General features: G+C 42.1%; 1 protein-coding gene across 1 annotated transcript in view; it reads left to right on the top strand.

The window, feature by feature from the left end:
• The window catches only part of LOC125631204 (sodium channel protein type 5 subunit alpha-like), a 95877-nt gene that overhangs the window by 15577 nt on the left and 60443 nt on the right, over window positions 1–19857 (top strand). Inside the window, exons 6-9 of the mRNA XM_075126020.1 lie at window positions 1755–1896; window positions 2816–3013; window positions 4036–4218; window positions 8047–8173. Of these exons, the coding sequence (XP_074982121.1) occupies window positions 1755–1896; window positions 2816–3013; window positions 4036–4218; window positions 8047–8173 (650 nt within the window). The remainder of the gene's footprint in view (window positions 1–1754; window positions 1897–2815; window positions 3014–4035; window positions 4219–8046; window positions 8174–19857) is intronic.

The following is a 19857-nucleotide window of genomic DNA, read 5'->3' as shown; positions in this document are numbered from 1 at the left end:
GGGGCAGAATTGATGGGGTACAGCAGATGTGCGGTTGGGAGGGCACACTGATCTAGGGTCTGGGTGTGGGCTTTGGGGCTGATCTGATGTTGGAGCTGGGGGACAGGCAGAATTGATGTGTCAGTGAGATGTGGGAACTCTGACCATAGGATTAATTTAATACAGGCAAAGAAATGTAAATCTGGAAGGACCTCCACTCTGAGGCAGTAACCCACTTGTCAGTTTCTCTGTTTTGGTAGGTGGAAGGGGGTGGGTTTGCCCAAGAGGAATTGCCAGGGTTTTACTAAGGGTTTCTCCCTGACCCTTCAAGAACTCCCCAGGGTAGACTAACTTTGTTGACTCTTGGGAGGACACAGATACAGCCTTCCGATTGAAGGATTGACACTCAGGCAGTAATTCTTCCAAAAAAAAATCTTAATTTAATATATCAATATTCCCTGATACAATAAACCTTAAAAGCATATCTCAAGAAACAAAATACAAATCTCATTAGCACAGGTATGCATATCAAAGTACCCAATACTGCAATACCATACAGTTGGAAATAGCTTTTAAGTGGTTACATTCTACATGCCGTGATCAATCACATGTAGAATGCTGACAGCAAGTTCTTACCTAAAACATTAAAATTGTATACAGAGTAACAAAAATACATACACAACGTCCAACTTTATCATCTCTGGCATACACACTCATATGTCTTGGTTCCTTATACTATGGTCATCATGCTTATTTCTCTATAGTCGTCTTTCCCTCTACTGCAGTCCATTTGCTCTGTCATGACAACCTAGCTGTCACTGCTGCCACAGCGCTCCCTTCTTCAGTGATTTCAGCTCTCTTCTGATCTTCCTTCTTCTTCTTCTGTTTCTCCAGAATCCCCAGTTGACAACACTCAGACGTTTAGTAGGTTCTAGTCTCAAGATCAGGCCCAGTGTTGTTAGAATTACTGTTAAATTGGGAACCCCGATGTGCACAGTTGCAACACTTACACTTAGAAAACCCTTGAATTTGCAATAGTTTCATTAACACAGTTAGCAAAATCACAAACGCTCCACCGAGCAAGGTAGATAGAGAGAATACAGAATGAGATCTGGCATCCATAAATTCACACCATCCCTTGCAAAAGCACCTGAAGTGTTAATCATCCTCATCATGATTGTCATCCTGGCATCTCCCAAGGCACGTAGGCTCGGAAACAACTTTTATAATGTGTTACCCTGATGCCACTCTGTCTAATGCATATTCAGTCAGCCTCTGACTGTAGTTCAGAGTCTAAAGATAACCTTAGTTTACAGTGTAAAAGGCAGAAGGTAGGTCTTCTAAACAGTTACTCCAGCACCAATTCTTCCAATGATTTCAATCAGACTATGCACATGTGTAACTCCACAGAACTGGGCCAGTGTTTAAGACAAGGTGCATTAAAAGAAGCAGATGAAATGTTAACTTAGAATGGGAAATAATATTCTATATATATACAAAATAATATTTAACATATTTTTGTGTACGTGTGTTTTTGTATTACTCTCTCTGCCCTTCCACTTTATGGCCCTCTTTCTCAACAAAATATTGTAGGGGTGTGGAGGATATTTGCTTAGTATGGGTTAGTGTTTGCAGGTCTCATGGAAGAAGAGAGTCCTTATATTTCAGTTGTAGTATAACTGAGTGTATAATCTGAGTTTTCAAAGGAACTAAAGCTATTTGCCTTTAAATTTAGACCTTTTAAGTTTTCATCACTCTTTATTCATCATCTGTAGCTCCTGTCCAGATAAATATGTATGTCTAAAAGTTGGGAAAAATCCTGATTATGGCTACACAAGTTTTGATACATTTGGCTGGGCCTTTCTTTCCTTGTTCCGCCTGATGACACAAGATTACTGGGAGCGTCTCTATCAACAGGTATCAGATTTACTTAATTCAAATATTAAATAAAGCAGTAATGTAGTTGGATAAATGTATAAAGTATTTAAAGTAAAAAGAGGAAAAGAAGTCTAAAACGATGGGTGAAGTCACAGAATAAGTGACTAAACTGTGCACATCCATATGATGAGAGTATTACAGCTAACTCACTATACGAAGCTTCTGCTGCTTTCAATAAAGAATTTTTACAAGGAAATTAAACATCATGAAAAATACTTAATAGCTTGTTGTATGATGGGTCAATAAGTAGAGGGCAGAAGATTTTACTGGCCTGGAGGAAAGATTCAAAACATGCTACATATATATCCCCAAAAAGGGGGACCACAAGGGACTGGGAGCGGTAACATAATACAAAGCTTTGCACCTCTGAATCTGACTAAAATTCTTCCTATTTAATGGCTGTTTGGCAAGAGCATAGCCTCTTTGTACTGCGGTGTTTGCCAGACTTCCTGCAAGGGGGCAACATAATGCTTCCACAGTCCTTTAAACGAACCCTAATCCCGGGGAGTGTAGTGCAGCGGAAGGGGACTGAGATGTCACTGTGCAGTGCTCCAGTAGCACAACAGAGCCTTCCCCTCAGACGTGCAGCTCCCTTTCTGTTCACCCAAACTGCGGTCTACTGGCCACCATCAGGAAGATCATTAGGGCTCATTGAGGCTGGTAAGGAAGTGGGAACGGAAGCCCAAATAGGTTGTGGGGGTTTAAAGGGTTTTTTTAAAGCATTTTATTCAGGAATATGGAAATGTAACCAAGGTTTTTAAAAACACCTTAAAATAATATTTACTACTGTCATATAGTGCTTTACATTTTCAATATGCTTTTTGACCATTAACTAATCTAATTACACTAGAAGTGTCATGTCAGACTCCTTACTTTAGTGTGTACTTTGTGCTTACAGACTCTCAGAGCTTCTGGAAAAATCTACATGCTCTTTTTTATGCTGGTCATCTTTGTGGGTTCATTTTATCTGATCAACTTGATCCTGGCTGTAGTGACTATGGCATACGAAGAGCAGAACAAAGCTACTATTGCTGAAACTGAGGCAAAGGAAAGGAAGTTTCAGGAAGCCATGGAACTGTTGAAAAAAGAGCAAGAGGTCCATAAACTATTCCCTTGTTAATGTTTGGCACTCTCCACTTGCAATATATAACATTTGTAGTGGTATTTATCAGTCCCTCCTTATCTTTGAGTGTGTATAAACAATGACACTGTGATCACTGATGAGAATACGTGCCGGCTACTACCTTATTCAAAGTTATCAGAGTGCTTTCTAGAGCAAATAGAAACAATGCCTCACTCATAAAAAGTACGTGAGAGTAGAGAACAGAAAAGTGTGAGTAGTGAACATAAAAATGCAACATTAGTTCATGGTACTGTAAGCAAAATAGTATTGTAAAGGCTGACGGGTCTAAAATTCCACCAACCTGTAGTTTCCATAAGGACACATGAATGTTTTTTTTTTATTCCATTGCTCAGCTGGCCCATTCTTGTGGGTAGGCTGGGTATTGAAACATACAATAATTCTATTCTTTGACAGCTTTAGAGTTTGATCGAAAGCCAATTGGAGACCATGAAAAGACTCCAGTTGACTTCAATGGATCAGGCTCCTAGAGAGCAGGATTCTTGTATATTTGAAATATCGGTGAAAACACAGATTGGAGCGATGACAGCAGACCACTGTGTGACTGCGGTCCTGAAGATACCCAACAGAGGTTGTGATTTTCAGTGTTTAGGTCCTCATTTTGGGAAGTGGATAGATGTGCTAATACTCAAATTTTAAACTGATTCTGTACAATCTGTAATATGTACACAGAAAAATAGGAGTTGATTGGTATGAATGATCCAAAGTTTTATATTTTGCCTCTGACAGGGGGAGTATCTGTTTGTACACAAACACTGCATGTAACCAATTGCTCAATTCTCTATATGGAGTGGGAAATCCTTCCTAATACCTTCAGTGAGCAGCTTGCACCAGAAACATAAAGTTAGTATTTTAACCACCTATATGAAATGATAATTGTTAACAAGAATTATAGAGCACTGCAGTACTTTTCCCTTACTGATATCCTAACTCTGTATCTAGAGTATCAGCTATGTGTTTTGTTTGTTTACTTTTAGGCATTGGCTGCTAAAGGATATGATACAAAGTCACTTTGCTCCTTTGAAATGTCACCTTTACCGGCCGAAGAAGTCAAAGATAGAAGCAATAGGAGGAATAAAAATATGTCCTTAGGGATAGAAGATTACGGGGAAGATCGAAAAGTTCCCAAATCACAGTCCAGTAGCTGTCAACAAAACTCGGTAATGAATTATCTAAATCTAAAATCCTTATAGCTTTGTCAGTTTTAGAACAGAAATTGCTCAAAAGCACAAACACAATCCCATTAAGAAATAGAATGCTGTATTTATAGATATAAGCTAGCATTTGCTTCTTTGGTCTTTAAAGCTAAATCTCCTTTCAGCTGAGAAAGAAGCAGATAACATTTCACAGCAAAAGGAAAACTTTTTAGAAAGTTATGTGTGAATGAAAGCAGAGAAGATTTTGCTGTAACAGAAATATTTTCATAAACGTTTAAAATATATGTAGATTAAAATATGTTAACATTCCGTGTAATATTGGGAAATTTAAAAAAATACACTGGAACTGGAATTTAATTAACATTCCATAACAGACTTTTGCACTGATGCAGCCCTGCGCCCCTGTTGTACATCTGGTGAAGACACAGTATGCTGATGGGAGAGCGCTCTCCTGTCAGCATAATTACTCTACCTCCAGGAGATGCAGAAGCTATGTCAGCGGGAGAGTGCTCTCCTGTCAGCATAATTACTCCACCTCCAGGAGATGCGGAAGCTATGTCAGCGGGAGAGCGCTCTCCTGTCAGCATAATTACTCCACCTCCAGGAGATGCGGAAGCTATGTCAGCGGGAGAGCGCTCTCCTGTCAGCATAATTACTCCACCTCCAGGAGATGCGGAAGCTATGTCAGCGGGAGAGCGCTCTCCTGTCAGCATAATTACTCCACCTCCAGGAGATGCAGAAGCTATGTCAGCAGGAGAGCATCTCCCACTGACATAGTGCCGGTGTGGGAAGAGCGTAAGTCGCTGTAACTTGCATCACTCAGGAGGCTGTCCTTTTCACACCCCAAGTGACGTAGGTTAGATTGACTTAAGCAGTAGTGTAGACTATTAGAGAGCTTATTCCTTCACTCTCCCACTTTCCTGGTCCTTCTCGCATGAACAGAGAGCAACAATACCCGAAGTCCGAAGGTGCAAACAATTCGATGTTTATTGGGGTGAACTTCCAGGAAGCTTAAATACAAGTTCTTTTTCCCTTATTTTCGAATCCCAACTTACTTCCTGTTTGCCCCTAATTTATATAGTAATATTCTTAGCTATGCCTTAAACAATCATTCTGCCGAAATTTAACTAACCAATCCTAACATATTGTAACATGATTAGCTAACCAATTATATCCCACCACCTTAATTAGATTACAGCCAGCAAAATTAATTATACAGCAGACAGAAACAATCACAGAACCAGACAGAGATTATACAGACAAACAATAGCAAAGTGGGAACTATAATGACAAAACAATACAGAAGTGAGGATTTCACATCCCAGCTATTGATAAGTGAGTTCTTGCCAGACAGGATGCTATCAAACTAAGTTTCCTTTTACATTTTCTAGGCATTTCCCTTTCTCTGGAGGTGATAGGAATACAATCCTGTCCTGATAGTGCCTGACAGCCCAGTAGCACCTTATTTTAATGTGACTAGTTTGGAATGTGAGGATGTGACTGTTCGCTTCCTAGCTTATGGCTGCCTCTGCTGCTTAGCCAAAGGCCTTAGCCTAAGAACAGGGCCTCAGACTGTCACAGTAAGAGAAGGACATTACACTGGCAGACAGTGATTTTGATTCTTTCTTTTATACCTCTAACTAGCCAAGTGATAAGAATACACCTAAATTCTTAAAGTACAGGCCTTTACAGACAGGCCTGAATATCTATATCCTAACATAGACCTTCCCTAAATTAAATCATTTTATGAGTAACTTTATTTAATGTTGGAGTTACAGACCTTCCATGGTTGATTGAGGTACTAAAAATCATCATTCCCAAGAAACATATTGCACGATGCTATGCCATTTTTCCCTTTTTCATTTTTTGGGACTTTTAGGTTCTCCTTGTACTTACTTGTGGTCCCAGTGCAAACCAAATGAAATGCAGGCTCAGCCATGGAAGCATATTCAATTTCCAGTTACCTAGCAGAGTCATTGGCTCCAAAACTGATTTTGGTGATGATGAGATCTTCAGTGCTTTGGAAAATGAAATCCAATGCAGGTTACGGTTGATGACACCTATGTTGATGACAACCAAGTGTGCAAAGTCAAATGAGCCATAATTATGACTCTGCTACTCCAAATTAGAATTGGCAGATTTTCTAGTTTGTGTGAAATTAGTTATTTCAAAATTTGGTTTGATGTGTACCAAACCCAATTTTTTTGAAATTTCCCATTAATTGGAAATTCTGTACAATTTTTGTTTTGGAAATACCAACACTTGGTATTTCCAAAATGAGATATGTGCCCTGGGACTCTAGCAGTTGCTGACTGAAAATAACATGATTCATGTAAATTTCAGTCATCAGCTGCCAGGGATCCCATGGTTCCTGGGAAGCCCCACCATGTGAACTGCTTGGGGCAGGGACCCTAAGGTTTCTAGACTCCCAGGCCAGCTGTCTCCCCAGACTGACTCTCAGGGAAGCTGGCTCACCAGGTTGTCGGATTTGTGCAGCCTGTGAGCTAGTTGGCATGGGAATCTAGAAGCCCCGGGGTCCTTGCCCCCAGGGTAGTCCACATGGTAAGGCTTCCCAAGAGCTGCAGAATATGGAAGTCCTGCATCTCTGGCTCTGGGACAATACACATAGTGGAGCTGTGCAGAACTATGAACATCAGAAGCCTGGGGTTCCTAGCAGTCCACTAGACAAGCTGCCAGGAACCAGGCAGGGTTCCATCGAAAGCTAGTCTGTGGTTCATTGAGCCTGACATGTTTCATCAAAACATTTCAGGTTTGATGAATTGGCATTTTCCAGCAAAACCCTGTTTTGTCAGAAATTCCCCAAGCATCTCTACTGTAAACAAATGCAGAATAGCAAGTGGAACAATATAGATGGTTTCAGTGGCATGATTTCATTGATGGGAGAAGAAGGTACCAGGGCATGCAGTTTAGATTCAACTTCTCCTCAAGGATTATTGCTTCACCCAGTTATGAAAAACGTTAGAATAGATGATTTGGCAAGAAAAGTGCACTTTTTAAAAATGCACTTCATGTTATGTTTTCCTTCAGAACCATACAGCTTTCTATGGTTTCTTTAGATATTGTAACACTATCAAAGGTTCACTAAAACACAACAAACAGGAACTGCTGGGCAAAATCTGTTCCTTGCGACACCATTGTAAATCTGGAATTACTCCAGTGAAGCTGAAAACAGAATTTGAACCAATATGAGAACCCTGGGTCAAATTCATCACTTGAATAAGAAGATACAAGTTCCCCCAATGTCACTGAAATTGCACTTGCTTACATTGGTAGTAAAATTGATCCCATGGCTGAAATATAGCTGACATGCTACTGACAACTAGTTAAAGTTGCATAAGTTTTTGCATTGAAAATTCCCTTTTTCAGTTGCTAATAACTTTTTCAAACTTACCTCTTGAGGAGTAAAATCTTTCTAGGTCTGGTCAGAGGTGATTTTTTTATATGTAAAATTTGAGCAAAAACAGAGCATCCACTTTTTGAGTATGAAAAAGAAACACTACAGATTAGTTCAGGATAGGAAAGGCAAAATACTGTAATCAAAGAGAAGTTTTAGATAGGCAGAATCTCATTAACCAATCTCAAGTTTGTTCAGAATACTGGAAGGCAAATACCCTGGGAACTGTCATTGCCACAAGGAAGTCAGGCCTTTATTTTTTAACTCATTCCAAATGGCTATTACTTCCTATAGAAGAGGTCCATTTATCTCATTGCATGTCATCGTTCATATTAATGTCCATGCCTATCCCTGTCAAATTCTTACCTCACTTTGTATTGTTTTATGTTACTAACCATGTTTACTTGTTTAAACAGACCCCTGTATGTGATGAAGTGAGCAAGAAGCACTTACTCCATCATCTGTCAGTGGACTATTTTAATGAGCCACTACAAAGACAAAAGGCAACTGAGGTAGTCAGTACCATTACCTGTGTCCTGGAGGGTAAGTCATTTCTCATAATTTTTTAATTCAAACCTAAGCATATGTTGATATGAAAGATCAAAATCTAAAAAAAAAAAGGGGGGGTGGGATGGGAGAATAGAGCCTTTGCAAATGCTTCAGTTAGGAAATGCCAGAATACATGTTCTGTGCATCCTTAATTTGGCTCCCTTGTGAATATACATATTATGATCTTATATCTGTCTTTCTAGAGGGGACCTATCTTTTAAAAGGATAACAAAGACGAGCCAGGGGATTATAGTCCAGTCAGCCTAATTGGGTACCTGGAAAGATATTGAAGCAAATTATTAAACATTTTGTAAGCACTTAGTGGATAATAAGGTTATAAGGAATAACCAGCATGGATTTGTTAAGAACATATCATCCCAAACCAGCCTAATTTCCTTCTTTGACAGGGTTACTGGCCTAGCGGATAGGGGAGAAGCAGAAGATGTGATATATCTTGATTTTATTATGGTTTTTGACACAGTCCCTCATGACAGTCTCATAAACAAACTTGGGAAATGTGTACTAGATGAAATTACTATACGGTGGGTGCAAAATTTGTTGAAAGATCATACTCAAAGGCTATGTCTACACTGCACATCATTGATGGCAGTGTGTAGGGATGTATAGCTACAGTCCACAGAGAATAGCATGCTGCGATGTGAAAGGCTCTGGCAAGGGAGGCAGCAGGGAAAGGCTGTGGCTATGGGGAGCTGCCAGAGTCTCTCTCCGCTGTCTCCTCACACCAGAGCTTTTCCCTGCTGCTGGAGCCTTTCCCTGCAGTGGGGAAAGACTCTGGTAGTGGGTAGGCAGCAGGACACTACACTGTTAAAAATAGCAGTGTAGATGGAGGAGGCACTGTTTGGGTATGTAGAAAGCCATGCTGGGTACATACCTGGGTTCAGGCCTTCCTTTATTCACCAAAGCAGTGCATCACCATCTACACTACTATTTATATCTCTGCTAGGGGAGAGTGCAGTGTGTTGTACTTTACACACTGCCATAAGGAGCATGTAGTGTAGAAGTATTTAAAGAGTAGTTATCAATATGTCGCTGGCAAACTGGGGGAGAGGGATATATCTAGTGGGGCCCCACAAGGGTCTGTCCTTGGTCTGGTACTATTTCATATTTTCATTAATGACTTGGATAATGGAGTGCAAGGTATACTTATAAAATTTGTGGAAGGCATCAAGGTAAGAGGGGTTATTAGCACTCTGGAAGACAGGATTAGAATTCGAAACAACCTTGACAAATTGGAGAACTGGTTTGAAATCAACAAGATGAAATTCAATAAAGACAAGTGAAAAGTACTGCACCAAGGAAGAAAAAATTAAATGCACAAAAAGCAAAATGGGGAATAACTGGCTAGATGGTAGTACCACTTAAAGGATCTGGGAGTTACAGTAGATCACAAATGGAATATGAGTCAACAACGTGATGAAGTTGCAAAAAAAGCTAATATCATTCTGGGGTGTATTAACAGGAGTGTTGTATGTCAGACCCAGGAGGTAATTGTTCCACTCTACTCAGCACAGGAGTTGCCTCAGCTGGCGTATTGTGTCCAGTTCTAAATTTAAGAAAGATGTGGACAAATTGGAGTATGTCCAGTGGAGACCAACAAAAATGATAAAAGGTTTAGAAAACCTGAACTATGAGGAAAAGTTAAACCATCCAACCTGGATCCTTCAACTATGGCATGATGCTTGGTAAAAGTATGTACTGAAACCCAAGTAGTTGCTATACAGATATCCAAAATGGGGATGTTTTGCAAGGAAGCAGCGGAGGCTGCCTGGGCCCTAGTAAAATGGACTCTAACATTGGCTGGAGGATCTAAACTAGCTAACTCATAACCAAGTCTAATGTGCCCCAAAGCCTATTTAGATACTCTCTGAGCAAACTGGTTGGCACATTAGTCTTGAGAAAAGAAGACTGAGGGTGCAGCTGATAAATATGTTAAAAAAATTTATAAATAAGACAGTGATCAGTTGTTCTCCATCTCTGCTGAAGTTAGGATAATAAGTAATTGGTTTAATCTGCAGCAAGGGAGATTTAGGTTAGATATTAGTTATGGGCTTCTAAGGGATGTTGTGGAATCCCCATCATTGGAGGGTTTTAAGAATAGGCTGGACAAACACCTGTCAGGGATGGTCTAGGCATACTTGGTCCTGCCTCAGCGTAGGGGGCTGGACTAGATGACTTCTCAAGGTCCCTTCCAGACCTATGATTCTATGATACAGTCTTTAATTTTGTGATCACATACTTTTTATTCTACAGGAACCTCTTTTCATACAGTGCACAAGATGGGCAATGAATGAGGCAGTGATTGCAGAAGGAGAAAGGATGTTTTCTTGTGTTTAAGGCACTAGATTGGGACTCAGGAGAACTGGGTTCTATTCCTTACTCTGCCAAATACTGTGATATTGGGAAAGATTATCATAGTGCATATACACAAGGGAACCTCATTAAAGTTCTTCAAGTATATGTCCCTACGGGTGCTCCATGGTAGGCATGCCCATATACTCTGTCAGAAAGCGCAAAGTAGTGTCCATGGGCCCATGCCTGCACAGGGCAGCATCTCCTGCTTAGAAGGAGACTATATAGGGAAGCTCAAACCCACCACCACTCAATTCCTTCTCAACCACCTGCAGCTCAAGATGGAGAGTTTTGCCATCTGCTGTATTCAGCTTCCTGCCTTGTCTTTGTGAATTCTTTATTTCATTGGATACCTTTATTTTATTTAGCACTGTTGTGATAGTTAGGGAGTGGAGCACCTTCCCCTTCTCTCCTTCTTCAGTCATTTGTGGAAGAGCACAATTTGTCATGCCCTGGACCCCAGGGTTTAAGACCTGTGAGATTTCCCACAGGTCCTTTCCCCACAGTGACAGACACTCCAGCTGCCTGCAGTGTCTGGGGTTACTCTTGCCACCCTTGTAAGTGCAAGGTCGGTCTGGGTTCCAAAGGCAGATGTAAGAAAGACTGGGAGACTAGACTTAAGTTCCTATTTATGAAATATGCCCTAGCTCCAAAGAGGTCCGCTTCCCTTACATACATCAGCTTCTACATCGCAGGCTGCCTCCGTCCCAATTATTGCCTCATCTGCAGCCCCAGACAATAAGAAGGAAAAAAGTCTCTCCAACCAAGGAAATGAAGAAAAGGGCCAGATCACCCCATAAGACCCATTCTCAGGCGAAGAAGCCCTGTTTGGACATACCTACCACCAAAGCAACCACTGCAACAGCACTATCTGATACATTGTGGCACCGTGAGACACTCAGGGATACCATCCATGCCCCAGTACTGGTATCTCACTGTACCCCTGAAAGGGCAGATGTCTCTATGATCACCTTGGTACCACAGCAGATTCCGTTTCGCCAGCCAGTACTGACCTAAACTTTGTGTGAAGGCTATCAGAGCCCTCTACCTCCTTCCAGGTCCCTTTCATCAGAGGATCTCATTATCTCTGGTGAACCTGAGTCAACAGTACTGGGAAGATCTTCCAGTGTTATCTCCCCGGTACCACTGTGAAAATAGCAAGTTGAGACTTGTTTAAGTCTCCAGCCTTCAGTACTGGTTAGAACATTGAAGGACCCTCCCACCCCTGTTTAGTTCAAGGGAAGATTCCTCATACTCAGCTATTTGATTCAAGGATCCATCCCAGTACCATACTACCCTACCCCACACCCATGAGTCCCTTTCATGAGGAGGATCCTAAGGAACTTACCAAACATCATAAACTCAGAGTTTATGATTATCACTGGAATCCCTTGCTTTATCCTTCTCCATAGTGGGGTTACTGGGATCCCTGGAGCCACTATGTTGATCAACTTCATTGGGTGCCTAAGAGAAAGCACTGATACCATACCAGCAATCAGAACCTACATAGTGTCCTATGATACCACACACATTGGTACTGCACACTTTTCTGCTACTGGACAATGTACAAGAAGAGCAAGAGTCTTAGGCCATAGAGATCTCACCTCCATTTGCCCTCCTACACTGATGATTTTAAGACCTTCCAGAACTTCATTGAAAAACTAGTGGACTTATTTCAAATCCGACTAGAGGAAGTCCCAGAGCTGAAATATTCCTGGTGGCCGTCTTGAACATCAGTCCCAGTGAAAGGCTTTATCCTCTCCCGGACATAACCTGTGGCAAATATCTCCTACAATCCCACCAACATATAAATGGGCAGATAAGAAATTCTACATCCCATGCAAAAGAGTGGAATACTTCTTCTCCCACCATAACCCCAGTTCCTTGTAAAGGATGCAACCAATGATAGGAACCATCAGGCTTGCTCTAGGCCTTCTCCTTCTGACAAGGAAACTAACCAGCTAGACTTGCTGGGAAGGAAGAGCTACTCCTCAGCAGCTCTCCAATTTCAGATTGCCAACTACCAGGCCTTGGTGACAAAATATGATTTTAACACATACTCCAAATTTACACATTTTAATTGAGCACTTGCCACAGGACCAGAAAGATCAATTTCAGACTATAGTCATTGAAGGACAGTTGATTGTGAAGGCCTTCCTGCAACTGCCCTAGATGCTGCTGACACAGCTTCAAGGTCCATGGCCACAGTGATTATCATGAGAAGAGCATATTGGCTCCTGTCGTCAGGCCTACCAGAAAAGCTCAAAACATGGTGGAAGACCTCCCGTTTGAAGGGCCTAAGCTCTTCAGTGAACATACAGACTCCTCTCTCCATACACTCAAGGACTCCAGGGCAACATTACAGTCACTGTGGATTTATGTGCCTGTAATGAAAAAATGTTTTAATAGATCCCAAACTGCTCAAAGATTGAAACCATTCCAGTCTATCGGCATGCTTTCCCGAGACCTCAGTAGCCCTTCAAGAGAAAGACCAGACCACATAAATGGGGACCTCTCACCTCATTTCTACCCAATCATCTGCACTTTCTAAGAGGCACTTATGACAACTCAGTCAAGGAAATCAAGCAGTCCACTCCAAAGGATCATCTATTGTGCGACTACCCCCCTTCGGAGACCAACTATTACACTACCTACCTCAAACTGGGAGTACCTTACCTCAAAGAGGTGGATAGTGGAGGTCACCAATATGGGCTACTGTATCTACTTCCATTCAGTTCTATTCCGCCTTCCCACTCCTCCTCCCTATCCCTTCTCAGGGATCCTTCTCACAAGGAACTCCTAAAACAAGAAGTTCATTCCGTCCTCCTTCTGGGAGCAATAGAACCAGTTCCACCAGAGTTCAGTAGAAGAGGGTTCTATTCTGATTACTTCCTTGTTCCCAAGAAAGGTGGAGGGTGGAGACCAATCCTTAACTGCAGGAACTTAAATAACTGTGTCCTTAGCACAATACTTCAGAATGCTTGACTTTAGCTACCATAATTCCATCCTTAGATCCAGGAGACTGGTTCATTGCCCTCAATCTTCAGGATACCTACTTCCGTGTAGCCATCCACCCCTTCCACAAGCATGGACGATTTGTGATCAGGGTCGGCTCTAGGTTTTTTGCCGCCCCAAGCAAAAAATTTGCAGCCCCAAGCTCTGAGAGCTCAACTGCCTAAGCAACAACAACAACAAAAGAAAAAAAAAAAGATTGCCGGAATGCCGCCCCTGGAATTGTGCCACTCCAAACATGTGCTTGCTTTGCTGGTGCCTAGAGCCGGTCCTGTTCATGGTAGAGCAGATCACTATCAACATTGAGTTCTCCCCTTCAGACTCTCCATGTCTCTGAGGGCGTTCACAAAGATTCTCTCAGTGTTAGTGGCTCATCTCCATCAGTGGGGAATATCAGTGTTCCCATATTTGGACAACTGGCTTTGCAAAGTCTGGTTGCCCCAAGAGGTCCAGTCAGCAACGTCCAGAGCATTAACGCTATTCCGATTTCTGGGCCTTCACATCAACCACAAAAAATCCATACTAACCTCACTACAGAGAATAGACTTTATAAGAGCTACTCTAGACTCCACAAGCACGAGCCTACCTACCAAAAGAGAGAGTCTCCATCCTATCCAACAAATATCAGCTTTACAGTGCAGCCCAGAAACAACAGTGAGGACTTGTCTACAGGTCTTGGGCCATATATTGGACTCCATGTATGTGACTCCTCATGAGAGTATGCACCTCAGGTGCCTCTAGACATGGATAAGAACAGTGTATACCCCCCAAAAGACACAGAGTTTCCAAACGTGTCACAGTGCCTTGGAAGCTGTTGGACTCTTGTACTTGGTGGAAGGACCCAAGGCGGGTCTGTGATGGAACCCTGTTTTTGTATCCAGCACTTCCGAAGATCCTCACAACACATGTGTCTCTGAAAGGATGGGGAGCTCACCTATAGAGGGAGACAGCACTGAGCAAATGGTTGGCACAGGAATTGGCCCTCCATATCAATATCCTTGAGCTAAAGCAGTACAAGATGTTTGCCAACATTTACTTCACTCCATATGAATCACTGTCAGAATAATGCTGGACAACAGCATACTAATGTATTACAGGGCAGAGCAAGATCCCAGTCCTCATGTGCAAAGTCATTATGGCTGTGGAAATGGTGCATCTCCCATCAGATAGACTGCTGATATTTCTATCTAGCAGGCCTCCTGAATGCAATTGCAGAATCCCTGAGTCTACACTTCTGGCAGGATCACAATGGGAGCTTAAAGACTCTGTCTTCCATGGTGTTTGCCAGACTTGGGGTATACCGGGATAGACCTCTTTGCCACCATGAATGATGCAAAATGCCATCTGTTCTACTCCAACGGAGGTTATGGCCTGAACACTCTGATGGATACCATGGCCCTGAATCCTTCTTTATGATTACCCACCTATACCATTAATCCTCAAGATCCTTCTCCAGCTGCCCCAAGAAGGAGCAAGTGCTATTCTTATTGCACCTGGTTAGCTGAAACAGGTGTGGTATTCAGACCTCATCCACCTCTTAGAGGTAACATCTCTCAGACTTCCTATCACAAAGGACCTAGTGACACAGAACTCATCCATCCCAGCACTTCCTCCCTGAATCTGAAAGCATGGCTCCTCAATGGCTCTCAAACATGGAACTGACCATTCTGGATAGGGTTCAGTCAGTTCTTTTATTCAGTAGAAAGCCCAGTGTTCACAAGACTTACCTCCAAAAGTGGAAGTGCTTCCAATCCTGGTTCTGCCTTTCATCTTCTCTATACTTGGAAGTTCCACTTTCCAAGATCCTGCACTACCTGGGTCCCTCAATGAGCTCTATCAGTGTACCTCTGGCTGCCATCACAGCCTTCACTCACCCATCCAGAACTTCTCAGTCTTTGCCCACCCGACAACAACCAGATTTCTCAAGGGTCTATACAACTTGTTTCCTCCCATGGGACAGCTGGCCCCAAAATGGGACTTCAGCCTGGTTTAAATACTCTACAAACCCACCCGCCCCACTCTTGGAACCGATGGCAGCCTGGTCCCTCCTCCATTTCTCCCTCAAAATTTCATTTCTAGCTGCCATCTCTTCAGCAAGTGAACGGGGGAGCAGGGAGCACTCATGGCAGACCCACCATGCCCCACCTTCTACAAATACAAGGTTATACTATGTCCCCATCCTTGCTTCCTACCAGTTTTCTACCCAAAACTTCATGCCTCCAGAGAAGAATCAAGCCTTCATTCACTGGCTGTTGGGGCCCTTGCTTACAATCTGGACAGGACTAAACCATTCCAGACCTCTCCCAGGCTATCAATATCATCTGCAGATAGGATGAAGGACCAACTGATTTACACACAAAGGCTAAGAGGGTTTCAGGTTGTATCTTGACCTACTGTGAAAATGCTAGGGTGCATCCCCTTTACAGAGTAGCACAGCACATTCCACTGGAGCTCAGTCCACAGCTATAGCTCCTCTGAAGGACATTGCCGTAGCAGAAATCTGCAGGACTGGTAATTGGTCTTTTATCGGTACTTTTGCCAAGCGTTATGCCATCTTATCTGCTTCCAGAGATGATGCTGCCTCTCGTGATGCAGTCCTTCAAACTGTCCTGAACTTACCTCCACAACACCTGCCTCCTCACTGAGTTACTGCTTGGGGGTCTCCTACAATGGAGGGCATATACTTGAAGAAGAAGAGATTAAGAACTTAAGTTACTATAAGGTAAGTAGAGATGTTTTATCCCTATGGGTGCTCCACTTCCCACCCTCCTTTCCTTCTACTGTGGAGTTGGCTTCATGATTAAGAAGGAACTGTGTGGTGGCAGGCTCATGCCTCCCTATATGTTCTCATTCTGAGCACAAAGTGCTGCTCTGCCCAGGCATGTGCCCGCAGACACTGCTTTGCAGTCTTCAGCTGAGAGCACACCAGCATGCTCACATCCTTTGGTGGAGCACCCAAAGGGCCAAAACATCTCAAAGCTACTGTAGTGCAAGGAGAGGTTACTTAGCAAAATTAAGCAAAATTAATTCTGATATTCCCTAACTTTTTAGTGCTTGACTTTGCCACCTTAAAATTCTTTTTTACTTTTTTAAAAATATGTTATATAGTGGGTTGGTAGCATCACATATTATTAAGGTTGCCTGACACTTCCCATTATAAGACCCTATTTAACTTTCTTATCACTTTGCCAAACTTTAACCATGCAGGTTGAAATTTTACATGCTGGGTGTGTGCCTCAGGCTGATCATTTCTGGGAAATTTCAGCCAAAAGGGTTTATCAATGTCCAAGAACCATGCTAGGAAAAATATGTTGTTTTGCCCATGTTAAAAAATCCTGGCAACCTTTCTTTTGAGAAGCTTTACCACCCATATGCTTTGAAGCATGGGCCTGAAATTGGATAGGAGGTGACCTTTGGGGTGGGAAGGAGATTGGTACTGGTTCGGGGAAGAGACTGGGAGCTGGGGAGGGAAATGGAGAAAGTGATACTGGGAGCCAATGTGTTTGGGAAGACTGAGAGGAGACAAGGCAATGGTGGGGAAGATTAGGATTGGCTTGGCAAGGAAAATGAAACTAGGAACCAGTGAGGGAGAAAGAGGTGGTCTGGTAGGGGAGAGACATCTAATAAGGAGTCGGAGTTTGGGGGAAGAACTGGAGTGTACTAGGATTGGTATGAGAAGTCTCTGAAGTGAAGAATGGGATTGGCTAGGTGAGGACAATGGGGTTGGGAGGAGGAGCCAGAGTTCCTGTCAATTTACTGTCTTGCTGAATGACAGAGCAGAAGGAGTCAACCTTGGGGGTGAGGGATGGCCAGAAGAGTTTGTGCTGTCTAGAGCACATTCCCCACCAGAGCCTGGAATGGAGCTCAAGATTCTTCTGCTGTCAGCAAATGTCTCTGAAACCCATTGGCAAAATGTCTCATCCATCTCTGGTGCTAGGCCACGTAGAGGATAACAACCTACTATTGCTGGTTGCATGATTGCTACTCTGAAGAATTATATTCTGTCCCTGATTCTGCCACAGAGTTCCTGTCTGATGTCAGTCAAGTCACCTAAACTAGTCTTTTCACAGGTGTTCACTAATTGTGTTTTCCTTACTTTCTGGCTGCCTGACTTGAGACCCTGGGTTCTGATTTGCAGAAGTAGTGAGCACACATAGCTGCCACTGCGTTCATTGGGAGCTGTGTTTTGAACATATGTAATAATAATTCTATATCTTTCCTCATCTCGTATTTTTGACAGGTTTCCATTCCCCATGCCATGATATTGTACCAATTAGAACTGTGCACCACCCTTCCTTTTGTCCTGACCACTTTTTGTCAATTGAGTTGGCCATATAGTGTTGGAAGCCCTATCTCCCCTCTTCTCCCACTGCCAAGGCTCCTATGTATGAACATTTTTGGCTCCATCATCCATTTGGGGGGGAATTATTTTAAAAATATTATTTACTATACCCTTCTTGGAAGCATTAAAAGTAAATCATAGAATTATAGGACTGGAAAGGACCTCGAGACATCATATAGTCCAGTCCCCTGCTCTCATGGCAGGACTAAGTATTATCTAGACTATCCCTGACAGGTGTTTGTCTAACTTGCTCTTTAAAATTTCCAATGATGGAGATTCCACAACCTCCCCAAGCAATTTATTCCAGTGCTTAACCAACCTGACAGGAAATTTTTCCTAATGTCAAACCTCACAACACACCTGCTAATACATCCCAGAATGATGTTTACTTTTTTGCAACAGTGTTACACTGTCAACTCGTATTTCGCTTGTGAAGTCACTATGACCCCCAGATCCCTTTTTGCAGTAGTCCTTCCTAGGCAGTCATTTCCCATTTTGTATGTGTGCAACTGGTTGTTCCTTCCTAAGTGGAGTACTTTGCATTTGTCCTTATTGAGTTTTATCTTATTTACTTCAGATCATTTCTCCAGTTTGTCCAGGTCATTTTGAATTTTAATCCTGTCCTCCAAAGCACTTGCCACCCCTCCCAGCTTGGTATTGTCCACAAATTTGATAAGTGTACTCTCTGTGCCATTATCTAAATAATTGATGAAGATATTGAACAGAACTGAACCCAGAACTGATCCCTTCACTCAATATGCCCTTTCAGCTTGACTGTGTACCACTGATAACTATTCTATGGGAATGGTTTTCCAGCCAGTTATGCACCCACCTTATGGTAACTCCTTCTAGGTTTTATTTCCCTAGTTTGTTTATGAGAAGATCATGTGAGACAGTATCAAAAGCCTTACTAAAGTAATGATATACCACATCTACTGCTTTCCCCCATCTACACAGCTTGTTACCCTGTCAAAGAATGTATACATATAGATTTCACATAGATTACCCTCCCCCAACACAAATACATGCACTCGGAAAGCTGCTGTGTAGCAAGTCCAGTAGTGCTGCATGTATGTTATTAATTACCCTGTACTTGTGGATGTTCTCAGTGATGCACATCTTGGTAGCGCACTGTGTGATTATCGTACAGTCAGAAAATTCAGTAAGATAGTCAATTAACAAAAATCATATCCTTATCTATAACAGATACCTAATTTATTCAGAGACAAATCTATTATCTGAATGTGACCCCATATGCCTGAACATCAAGCAGCACATATCACAATATCAGTATATTATCTGTATTACAATATATATTGCATTTAGTGCCCGGCCATCCTACAAAGTCTGTCAAGAAGCAATGTTCCCACATCAGTATTTGCTGCCACCCATGTGCAAATTGGAAAAGAGTTTCTATTCTGCTTTTGGAGGGGAGGACACACTGTATCTATATATCTCCTGAAGTGTGTGAGATTTGTTTGTGGCCACTTCTCTTTTTAGAAAGACAATGTACATCTTTCTTCAGCATACCCATAAAGTGAGTAAGCCATGTATACAACAGTGTTCTTCCATCTGCTTATGATGGAAAAATAGGCTAGCAGTTGTTTGGTGTAATTTAACACCCAGACTTTTTAAAAAAAAATGCAACTTATATCCTTTTACTCAAATGCATTCCATACATCAGATGGAAAAATCATACCCCTCTTTTTCCATCACTCAATGAGATCCTCCAAGATAGCTGTTAACCTTACTTTCAGTTTCAATAACCCTGTCCAAATCTACTGGCAGTCTGGAGCTTAATAAATGTTGCCTATGTGTTTGTACTGAGTTTTGCCTCTGGTATTTAGACTTTAAGTGACCTGAAACTTTTGGAAAATACAGGAGTGTTTACATGTGCATGTGAATTAGACCTAATCAAAATGTAACTGTAATACTGTTTCACTTTGGCACTAAT

Source organism: Caretta caretta, chromosome 2, assembly GCF_965140235.1.
Source record: "Caretta caretta isolate rCarCar2 chromosome 2, rCarCar1.hap1, whole genome shotgun sequence".
NCBI lineage: Eukaryota > Metazoa > Chordata > Testudines > Cheloniidae > Caretta > Caretta caretta.
This window is presented reverse-complemented; position numbering and strand designations above follow the sequence as displayed.